Below are 11,267 nucleotides of genomic sequence, written 5' to 3'. Positions count from 1 at the left end.
GTATGAAAATCACTTGTCAGCCGTAATAAAAGGGAAGTCTGAATGAGACCCTCTGGTTCCATGAAGCTCTTTAAAGGAAAGAGAGTAAGGCTTGGGAGTGTGTAGGTAAGTTTTAGGATAAGTAAACTTAAAGTGTAAAATATATATCACCATTTTAGAAGCGGGTTTTTGAATTTGCTTTCTCCCCCTGCTTTATTGGGGAGGACTTGCCATTGCTTTTATCAAGTGCTTGCTAGCCATGGATGCCAACTAACTTCTTCAATTGAAGGCCGGAGGATCATATCTGGTTCCAGGAGCTGCTTGAGCAGGTCCTGGCATTCGGCCGAGATGCCCAGATGAGTGGGGAAGGACACCCCCTTCTGCTGCTGCCACAGCATCTTGGGGATGTCTGTGTCGTCAAAAGGTAGGCTGGCACAGAGCATGACGTACAGGACCACGCCCATGCTCCAGACATCGCCCTTCTTGCTATCATGGGGAATACCCTGCAGCACTTCGGGGGCTGCGTAGGCTGTGCTGCCGCAGAAGGTCTGGCTCAGCTCCCGGCGTGACTTGGGCAACACCTTGGCAAAGCCAAAGTCGGTCAGCTTCAGGTTGAAGCCCTGCAACAAGGCGTTCTCGCACTTGAGGTCCCGGTGGGCCACACCACAGCCATGGCAGTAGCGGATGGCCTCGACCATCTGACGGAAGAGGGCCTTGGCCCGGCTCTCAGGCAGCGGCCCCCCATTCAGCACGCAGTCAAAGACATCCCCTCCTTCAGCCAGCTCCATCACCAGGTAGATTTTCCCGTCAGCAGACTCCAGCATCTCATACACCTGGATAATGTTCTTGTGGTCCAGGGTGCGGACAATCTGGAGCTCCCGAGGCAGGAATCTCTGGATAAACTCTGAGGAGAGAGAGAGAGAGATGGGGGTGGCACATCCAGAAGGGTCTAACTCTGTACTCCACCACCACCCCACAAATTTCTTCCCATTTTCATTAGGTCGGACTCTTGTTCCTTGGTTCCCTTTAACAGTCTTAAACTCAGCGGCTCGGCCATTGCAAAGAATATTGACCTCTTGTTTTAGTAGCTAATGAGTTACTCAAAGGAACTGGTCCCTGCCACCTTCAGGGACTGTTGCAGGCACTCTGAGAGCCTGGAGAGCAAAGTCTTTGGGGGATGGTTAACCACCACCATGGAGCCTCAGGAAGGTAGATTTGCCTGCACGGTGGTGAACCTGCTCCCTCATCCTCTTCCTCACCCACAATTGTTTCATTGAGCTTTATCTTCTCCCTGTCTCTACCTCCCCTAGCATCAGCTCGTGCCTTCTGCTAGCCCTGACCATGACCTGCCTGCCAATCTGTTCCCTTCCTGGAGTAGGAAAGGCCTGGTGGTGCTGAGGTTCTGCCTCTTCTAATCTTGTTATGAAGGGGTGATATTTCTGGACTCCGAGGGTCCTTCTGTTCCCTACAACCTACCCCAATGGCAGAACCAACCAACCTCTCTTTCTCCTTGGTTCCATGTTACAGGGGAGGACACACACTCCATGCGCCACACCTAAACCAGCCCTCCCTTCCCTCAGAGGGACCCCAGCTCACCTTCTGGCCCTCCCATCTTGTCTATAATTTTAATTGCCACTTTTCTTTGGTGTTTTTTGGAAAATGCTTCTTTGACTTTTGAGTAGGTCCCTTCCCCAATGGTCTTGCCCAGCTGGTACCCATTGGAGAGCAGAAAGTCCTCCATGCTGTCTAGTGCCTCCTTCCTATCACCCTCTCAGCTCATGCTGCCTCCGCGAGGCAGCTCTACTCCACCATCGCCCTTGGCCCGCTCCTTTTCCCCCCAAGGACTTCATCCGCAGCTGCCCCCAGCGCTAGAACATTCTCCCCCTGCACACTGCAGCCGCGGGTGGGAAGGAGAGAAAGAGCTAGATATTTTAAAACTGGCCCAATTGTGATGTAAATGCTGTGTGACCCTTGGCCAAAATGGGCAATGCCCCTACCTGCCCTCGCCACCACTGCTACCAAACCCAGCACCCGGTGTCACCGGCCGCCGTCCCTCGCCAGCCAGAGGAGGCGCTCCGGGGTGTGGGCGCCCCGCCCAGGACACCCGGCCCGCTCAGTAGGCGCCGCGGCGGGGCTGGTTGCCCTCGCCTCCTGCGCCCCCATCCGGCAGCTGGAGGTCTACGCGCAGGGTCTCAACGAGCGATGGCGAGAGCCTTCCCGCGCCCAGTTCGCGGCCGCACCAAGTGTCAGGGTGGCCGGGAGCGGCTGGGGGTTCCCCGGCGGGAGGAACGGGCACTGTGAGGTCAGCGCGCCGCGGCCCGGGTCACAATGCAGCCCTCCCCTTCGACGCTCTGGCTCGGACGCGCCGCAGACACCTGCCCGGCTCCGCCTGGACCGGAGTGTCCTCCGGCGGCCAGGGCTCGGGCAGCTGCTTCCAGCCTGGGACCGGCCTCGGCCTCCGGCAGGTAAGCACAACCCCGGCGGTGGGCACGGGGCTGGGCGCCCAGCGGCCAACGAGCGGCCTGACTGCCACTCCCCGTGCAGAGCGCCCCGGGGCCGGGACATGAGTGCCCAGGAGCCCCCGCAGGGTCGGAGATTCCCCATTGAGGCCGGAGACTCCCCTGGCCTTGCCGCCGCCCCCGAGTCCCAGGACAGCCCGGAGCCGGTAGCGACGGAGCACAACCCGGTCAGGTGAGGCCGGCGGCCCGCTCCCCCCCCCCACGCCCCACCAACCCGCGACCCCCTCCTACCGGCCCGGCCGGCCCCACCCACCTCGGGGGAACCCCGCCCCACCGGCTGCTGCGCAGACACCCACACTGCCGCCCCACCTAAGCTGCCCACATCCACGCCCGAACCTCGGGACCCCAGGCGCACTCCCGGGGTGCGTCCCCCACACGTCTGGCCCGCCCCGCCTCAGGGGCCCCTGCCGCGCCCTGCTTTCCAGGCCACTTCGCCCCGCCTCAGGGGCCCCTGCCGCGCCCTGCTTTCCAGGCCACTTCGCCGCTGCCCGGGCTGCCACTGCCTGACGCTGTTGCACGTGCCCATCGACGTCTACCTGGCCATGGGCGGGAGCCCCCGGGCCCGCGCCACCTGAGTGCGCCTGCATCCGGCGGCTCGCGGGAGCTGGGCGGGACGAGGCCCCGCGCGGGCCACCACCTTGAGGTCGCGCGCGCCGAGCACGAGACAATGATGCACATTTTAAAATAAAAGAATGATGCACATTTTAATAAAGCACAGCATAAACTGTTCTTTCCACTTCGGCCTGGCTGTGTATGTCTATCCCGTCGGATGACATTACCGCACAGTCCTGCCCCTCCAATAGCACGTTCAGCTCTACTGCCTCTTTCCTTTGACCCCATCGGCAGCCCTTCCCCTTGGCCTCTGCCTTCATCCTTCCCACACTCCTCTGTGTTTCTTTAGTGAAAATCGCATTATTGAACTAGACCAGTGGGGGTCCAGAGAAGATCATGGAGACAGACAACTTAGAATGGGCCACCCACACCGGGCCATTTAGTTTTACTGTCCCTGTCCTTCTGGACATGCAGATGACTGTCTTCATGTTCACACCACTCTCCTGTGCTTCCCCTTTTTGTAAGGATGCCAGTCCTACTGAATTAGGCTTCACTCACCTTAAATCATTGCATCTATAATAGCCCTATTTCCAAGGAAGGTCATATTCTGGGGTTAGGACATCAACACAGGAATTGGGGGTTGGGAGGGGTCACAATTCCACCTGTCACACAGCAAGGTGGCCAATAACTGAAAGGAAATCTATAAAGTGCCTACCAAAAATTACAACAGGTTGTTGATGCAACAGGGCACTTGGGTGGCTATACTATGTTGAACTGTGGTCAGAGATGGCTCCCTTAGCAGTGTATTTCAGTACATCTGCCTTTTCTGCTCCCCATTCTGTCTCTGGTGAATCCTCTCACTGCCCACTCCTTTCCACAGCCCACCTCACACCTCTGGCTTGCACCCCAGCTCTGATATGTATAAATAAATTTAAAAAATAAATCCCTAAAAAAAGACTAAACACAGCTTATTTACCTCTTCCTGTCCAGCCACACTGGACACCTCGGCCCTTCACAAACATTTCCCCTCTGCCTGATAGAGCTTCCCTTCCAATCCCACTTACCCTTCTAGATCTCCAACACTTGTCACTTCTCAAGGAAGGCCCCCGGCTACCTCTCCTTCCCAGCTGTGGCACCTACTGTCCGACTGAGTGCTTAGTTCCTCATCCCCACTTAGTGCCCATTGCACTGTGGGCTTTGTCAAGCTGTAGATCTGCCTGTTCCACTCCCCACTTTGTCTCGAGTGAATCCCTTGAACCTCTGGCCTGTACTGCAGTTCTGTATGCATAAAAGTAAGCAAATCTTAAAACACACCACACACACACACACACACACACACACACAGGGTCTACTACAAAGTAAGGACTTTAGACTGGGCCATTCAGGGCCCTGTTTACAAATACCCTAGCTCTTGCAAGCCCCGCCATGCCACTTTGCTCTTCACCAAAATAATACCTAGTTCCAGGCCATAACACTGCACCCTCCATCCTCATCTCCTGGATAGTTCTATTATGTGTATAACCCAGCTGTTATAATCCCGACCAAACTCTGTGCAGGCCCCACTCAGCTTAATGCATGCTGGTGCTCTGCAGAAAAAGATCTCCTTCCTTTGAAGGACTACTCACCTCATAGGCCACTGTAACTTTGGAGAGACAAGTATTATTATTGACCTCTGTGTTAATAAGATATCTCCACTGGAAGCAACTGAACTTAGCTTAAGCATTATTTAAAAAAAAAAAAAAAGTGTTTCTAGAAGCTGGGAAGAACATAAACTATGGAAAAATTGTAGGAACCAGGGTATCCACTGGTCTGGAACCAAAGACTCAACCCCAGTGGAATTACTCCTCTGTTCATCTCTCATCCCTAATTATCTTCTCTGGGCAGGGAACTTGGCTACAGCAGCTTAGACAACCCAGGAAGGGAGAGCTTTCTCCCATCTCAACACTGGATCCCTGGAAAGAGCAGTGCTTGATCCTTCTTAAATCACATGCACACTCGGGTCAATTATCACTGTTAGGAAATGGCCCAGATGAAGCTACCCTTGAGGTACATGCACAAAACTGGGTGACTGGCAGCATCACCAGAAAATCACAGGGAAGAAAAATCATTCCAGGAGCAGTGATAACTTGTGCAAACACTGGGTATACCTGGAAGGAAAAGAAGTCTGAAGAGGAGTGACAGGGGCGAGGGCAATATGGAGCCTCAGACCGTGGGGCTCGGAGTCAACCCGCTGGGTCCTAGTCCAGGCTCTACTGCCAGGTCTGTGCAGAGCACTGGGGATTTAGCAGTGAACTGGACAGGTAGGGACATGGAAGTGACACGTGACCTGAAAGGAGGTCTCACTCAGGCAAGTCCCTTCCTCCTGTGGAGAAAAAAGGCACTAACTATGGACCTGGTCATATGTCGACTCCTTCCAGTTATTTTCTCTCTTATCATATCCCTCACTTCCTTTCTCATGCCTTCTCAACTCTCCTTTTCTCCTCCTCCTTAAAAAGATCCACTGCTGGCCCTCCTTGGTGGCAGAGCAGGTTAAAGCACAGCACTGAGAATCTAAAAGCCGCTTCTACATGAGTTCGAGCCCCGCCTGCCCCGGAGGGGGACTACATGGCATGGCAGACCTCTCCTGACCCTCCCGCTGCTCCCCTCAGCAGTGTACTTCCTTGATCTGCCTGTTCTGCTCCCCACTCTGTCTGTGGTGAAGCCTCTCACCGCCCCTGAGCCTCTGGCCTGTACCCCAGTTCTGTGTGCACAAATAAATAAATCTTTAAAAAAAAAAAAGATCCACTGCTACCTTCCAGACACTTGGTTGGAGAGGGCAGCAAAGATCCCAGACACACCTTGCCAGTGGGCTAGGCCCTGGGGCCGGTTAGCTCTGCCACATCCACAAGTGAGGGCAGGGGTGCACCAGGTGGAGAGAACACTGGGCAAAGGCCCAGAGCAAGAGGACAGCCAATCCTAAGAATTCAGACTCACCAGCCCTCACCGTCACCTCACCATCTGGGCCACACCAGGTGCTAAGAATCCAGACCTGAATCTGACACATTGCTTGTCTTGCAGAGCTCAGAATTCAGATGAGGAAACAGAAAAGAAGCAGGACCAAGGAGACCTGGAATCTGAACTTTGTTCTATAGCATGACAGGCTCCAGCCTGAGTCTTCCTCTTTTTACCTGAAAAAGTCACTGGCTGAAACTCTGGGTTTGAATCCTAACTCTGCCATTTTCTAGCTGTGCAACCTTGGGCTGGTTACTTAGACTCTCTGAATCTTTATGTCAGATCTGCAGAATGGGCTTCCTGACACCTGCTGGACAATCTCAGGAGTCGTGCACATGTGGCAGCCAGCGGAATCTGGCACAGCAAGCACTAGATGAGCAGAGGCTGCGCCTGCTCCTGGGACAGGCTTCGAGGAGCAGCAGAGAGCCGCCGGCCATGCCCTTGGGGACTAGGTGGTTTCCGGCCTTGAAAAGGGCTTGGGGAAGACTTGCCTCCCTCAGCCAGATTCCCAGCAGTTCTGCTCAGGAGCCCTGGAACTTGGCAGTGGGATGACAAGGGGGCACGGCTAGGAGAACCCCAGGTGGGAAAGGCAGACCTGCCTGCCTCACCCTACAGGACAAAGTTGTCCCCAGACTCCAAGGCAGGTTCCAGTCTGGGCCTGAGGAATGGGGAGGGGCCCAAGGAAAAGGGGATGCATGAAACACTGTCTTTCCTCTCAGATACCTTATTAGCCAGCCCCTCCCTAAGGGACCCCCTTTTAGAAGGAGGGGGCGAAGTACAGATGGACCCCCCAGGTTACCATGGAGATGGCAGGGAAAGGGTTGCTGTATCACTATGGCAACAATTGACGTCAGTGCTACCCTTTCCCATCACTTGATATGAGAGGGGGGGCACCACCCCAGCCACAAGCAAATCCCCCACAAAGTCTCCTCCCCTCACTGAGCCAATCAAGGAGGGGGGGTGTTGACAAGCTTAATATAGCACAGGAGTTAAAAGCATAAACTCTGATGTCAGTCAAACCTTGGTTCAAGTCCTCATTCTGCTCACTTTAGCTGTGTGAATTTGAGCAAGTTCCTTAACCCCTGGAAGTCCCAAATGTACAATGGGGAGAAATAAGCACTGTGCCTCTGGGGGTTCTGTGAGGACTGCCCAGACAGTGCAGGGAATGGCGGGCACTGACTAGCTCCCAGGAAGTAGGCACCGAACGCAAGGGCTGGCAAGAGCTCTGGGGGTCTGTCAGGCAAAGGTGGCCCGTCAGGTAGAGACTCATAGCCCCCAGAGAGACCCCAGGACTTCCAAGGATTTGAGCACCCAAATTTGAATTTGGTGGGGGAGGAGGTCTCAGGTGGAATCAAAGACCGGAATTTCCAGACACTGTGGAAACCCAAGATTCCTTTCCCGGAAACCTACCGTATCTGGATTCTGACCCAACTTCCCCTTTTCCCTCCCCTCTGCCTCCTCCCAAGCCTTAGCAGCCTCCGGCCTTTTGGCTGTCCAGCTGCTCCTCTGGGAATAAGGATGGATGAGAGTCCACTGAAGGACATGAGCAACTGACACCAAGTAGTCCAGGCGCCTAGGGGTACCAGCTCCCACTCACCCACCCTTGGGGGAAGCGCACTGGTGGCCCCACCAGTGACCAGTGGCCCCAGTCCATGACCACCATCCTGAACCACACCCGCTTCACCATACCTCGTTACCGCAGCAGCCTCCTGTCTGCTCTTCATGCTTCTGATCTTCGCTGCCTTTGGATTCTTCCAGTTCAGGACTACTTTATAAAGATCACAAAGCCAGACTTGCCATGTTCCCACTGAAATCTAAACACAGGGCCTCCCTGGATGCGCAAGGGTTAGTTTAAGCGCAGCACTATATGAAGCTACCAGCAGCCACTGCAGCACGAGTTTGATCCCCAGCCAGGGGCACATGGCACATGGCGCAGCAGACCTCTCCTGACCCGCCCGCTGCTCCCCTCAGCAGTGTGTTTCAGTCCGTCTGCCTGGTCTGCACCCCACTCTGTCTCTAGTGAATCCTCTTCTGCCCCACCATCTCACACTTCTGGCCTGCACCCCAGCTCTGATATGTATAAATAAATAAAGTAAATCCGTAAAAAAAATGTCTAAACACAGCTTATTACCTCTGGACTCCCTCGGCCCTTCACAAACATTTCCCCTCTGCCTGACAGAGCTTCCCTTCCAATCCCACTTACTCTTCTAGATCTCCAACACTTGTCACTTCTCAGGGAAGGCCCCCCGGCCACCTCTCCTTCCCAGCTGTGGCACCTACTGTCCGACTGAGTGCTTAGTCCCTCATCCCCACTTAGTGCCCATTTCTCTGTGGGTCACTGAGGGCAGGGGTTGCATCATATTCACCCTGACTCCCCCAGAGCCTAGAATGGGAGGGCTCAGGGGGTTGCAGAATGTCCCCAGAGAGGCCCCATTGCTAAGGAACAAGTGCCAGCCGGAGGGTCCTTAGGGTCTTCCCTAAGGAACTGACATTGGAACTGAAGGATGAGAAGCAGTTACCCAGGCAAAGACAGGATGGGAAACATCCCTGACATGAGCTGGTACGGGCCACAGGCAAACTTGCTTCTAAAGACACGTGCTGGGCCTCCCTGGAGACGGGTTAAAGTCTCAGTGCTATCGGCGGCATGAGTTCAATCCCCGGCCAGGGAGCTGACCCACGTGGCACAGCAGACATCTCCTGTCCTGCCCACTGCTCCCCTCAGCAGTGTATTTCAGTAGATCTTCCTGTTCTGCTCCCCACTGTCTCTGGAATCCTTTTACTCCTATCCTCTGGCCTACACCCAGCTCTTGCATGAATAAATAAATAAATCTTTAAAAAAGCAATAACGACTTGTGCAGAGGGTGGTACAGAGACAAACCTGCTGGCTCTGTGGCAACAGACTTCATAGGGATCAAGAGTGGCAGCAGGGAGACAAGTCAGGCTTTAGGGGAAAGGCCCAGGGACCTTGGACCAGTGTTAGCAATGGACATGGAGAGAAGCCAGTGGACTTTCCATATGTCCCAGCGAGGACAGGCTTGTTCAGCAACTTAGACATGTAAAGGAAGGAAGCTTGAGAGAAGAGCCCGAACCAAGCCCAAATTTCCAATTCAGGCAACTGTGAAAGTGGCCAAGCTGTGGAATGTGGCAGAAAGAGCAGCTATGAGGTGTGAGGCTCATTTCCTGTGAGGTGGAACACCCAAGTAGGCATCAAGGAGACAGGTGCCAGGAAGGGAAGAGCAGTCTGGGCTGCAGAAGACTGACGCAGGGCAGACACCAGAAGCAGAGAAGACACCAGTTTCCACTGGGACAGACTGTACAGGGCCCAAGAACACCCATGATTAGGCGGTGAGCAAAGGATGAGATATTTGCCATGTGGTGGCATTCCACAGAGCTCAAGAGAGTCAAGACTACACCGTGTTGAGAAAAATAGAGAACAAAAGTATTTTAAAAAGCAGGAGGGGATGCTCGCTTGTGTCAATGCCGGCCCCTGCTAAGGGGTCAGGTCTGAAAAAGCCTCATGTACATCCCTTGGATTTAGAACAAGGAGGTCTGTGGTGACCTGTGGAATGGTGGGGAGGCAGCAGGTTGCAGGGGTTGAGTGAGGAAGTGGAAACAGCGTGTGTATACAACTCTTCCAAGAATGCTGGCTGTGAAGGGGAGCTGAAGGACATGGGCTGAAGGAGGGCTTTCTTCTTTCTCAAAAGGAAAGACCAGAGTCTGTCTGTTTGCTGCTGGGAAGAAGCCATCAGGGAGAGAAGCTGGAGACAGGGAAAAGAGAAAGACAAGAGGGAAATCCCCTAAAGAGGGGGAAAAAATTAAATTCCCAAATATGGCTGCACAATTGGGGGGCAAGTCAGGGCCTGTTCTGGGCTCTGGGGGCTTGGAACAGCTGCCCACTCTTCCTAGCAGCAGTGTGAGTCACTTGGGGGAAATAGCCCAAACTGGCAGTGTGGGAAAGGGAACCCGGCCAGTATGCTCCTCAGGATCCCCAGGGGGTCAGGGAGCAGGGCCCAGCCTGGGCTCTGAGCCCTGAACCTCATGTTCTGAGCAGGACAAGTGGGCACCAAGGGGCTGTCTCACCCTTTGTAGGGGCAGGCAGAGTAGTAGAAAGCCTGGGCTTTACCTTTTCCTTTTCCCTGTCTCTCCTGAGCCTCAGTTTCCCTTTCTGCAAAGAGCAGGTTAGAACAAACCAAGGTCTTTTAGCATTTTTTTCGGGGTGTGTGTGTGTGATATTAGGGACTTTTTCTATATTTTTCCAGAAATACTTGTATGCTTAAATCTTTGCAAGCAGGTCAAGGGATCCCAAAGCTCTGAAACACATTCCTGGATGCCAGATAGGAACTCCTGAACTAGAAGAACCTTCTCTAAGAGAGCCTTGAGGCACTGGCAAAGGCTCTCGTGGGGATCAAGTTGGGGGGGCAGGGAGGGAAGTTTCGGGGTGTGTGGTTGTTCCTGAGCACACCATCAAGGATGTGCAAGGAGAGCCTAGAGGCCCGGGGTGGGGAAGGGTTTACCCAGTTACTGACAGCAGCTGACCTTCCTGCCTCTGCCTGCTGGTGCCCTCGGTCCTGGAAGGAGTGTCTGGTGGATCCTTGCGACCTGGTGGCCTTCCCCTTTCCACTGAAGCGGCTAAGAAGGCAAACCCCGACTAGAGGACTAGACCTAGCTGGAGGAACGGAAGGACTGGCACTGCCCCCAGCCCCTGTGCCAGCTGACGCCTCCAGCTACAAACAGCAGACCCCAGGGGCGTGTGGGCTTTCCAGCCTCCCCTTCCACACCCGGGCAGGTATTGAAGAGGCTGAAGTCCAGGCGCCGGGCTGGTCACCGTGCTATTCACTGCGACAGCCCACTTGGTGAATTTTCTCCGGTCCCGGTAAGGGGCAGGAGGAGGCATGCCGGCGGGCTAAGGCAGCGGGTCTGGCAGCGGTGGAGAACGGCGGAAAGGGCGCCCAGGAGCCTGAGCACAACCGACGGGGGTCTTCCAAGCCCCTCCCGACCCTCCAAAAGAGCCAGCAGGGCCGGGATCCGCGCCCGGCCGCGTCTGCGCCGAGGCGGCCACGTCCTCCGGCCCCGCGCCTTCCGGGGCTGACTGCTCACCTCCCCGCCCGCAGGCGGCCCCGAGCCCCGCCCCCGCACCGCCGGACCTGGAGCAGTCTCTTGGGGCTGGACCACGCCCGCCGCCGCCTGGTGACCACTGCGTGAGCCCTCAGCGCCGTCGCCCACCCG

General features: G+C 55.2%; 2 protein-coding genes across 3 annotated transcripts; one reads left to right on the top strand and one right to left on the bottom strand.

Annotated features, from left to right (window-relative positions):
• Window positions 1-152: 152 nt before the first annotated feature.
• On the bottom strand, window positions 153-2,204 carry TSSK3 (testis-specific serine kinase 3). The gene is made up of 2 exons (XM_004678744.1): window positions 1,576-2,204; window positions 153-883 (listed from the first exon to the last, which is right to left on the bottom strand). The coding sequence occupies exons 1-2, from the start codon at window positions 1,718-1,720 to the stop codon at window positions 222-224; spliced, it is 807 nt and encodes a 268-aa protein (XP_004678801.1). The 5' UTR covers window positions 1,721-2,204; the 3' UTR covers window positions 153-221.
• Window positions 2,137-3,234, top strand: FAM229A (family with sequence similarity 229, member A). 2 transcript variants are annotated; one of them, XM_012722197.1, is made up of 3 exons: window positions 2,137-2,444; window positions 2,524-2,670; window positions 2,924-3,014. In XM_012722197.1, the coding sequence occupies exons 1-3, from the start codon at window positions 2,308-2,310 to the stop codon at window positions 3,003-3,005; spliced, it is 366 nt and encodes a 121-aa protein (XP_012577651.1). In that variant the 5' UTR covers window positions 2,137-2,307; the 3' UTR covers window positions 3,006-3,014. The 2 variants fall into 2 exon arrangements, with proteins under 2 accessions (XP_012577651.1, XP_004678802.1); XM_004678745.2 differs by having other exon boundaries at window positions 2,145-2,444; window positions 2,971-3,234.
• Window positions 3,235-11,267: the final 8,033 nt, after the last annotated feature.

Source organism: Condylura cristata, unplaced genomic scaffold (genome assembly GCF_000260355.1).
Source record: "Condylura cristata isolate star-nosed mole 26May11 unplaced genomic scaffold, ConCri1.0 scaffold00008, whole genome shotgun sequence".
Classification (NCBI taxonomy): domain Eukaryota; kingdom Metazoa; phylum Chordata; class Mammalia; order Eulipotyphla; family Talpidae; genus Condylura; species Condylura cristata.
This window is presented reverse-complemented; position numbering and strand designations above follow the sequence as displayed.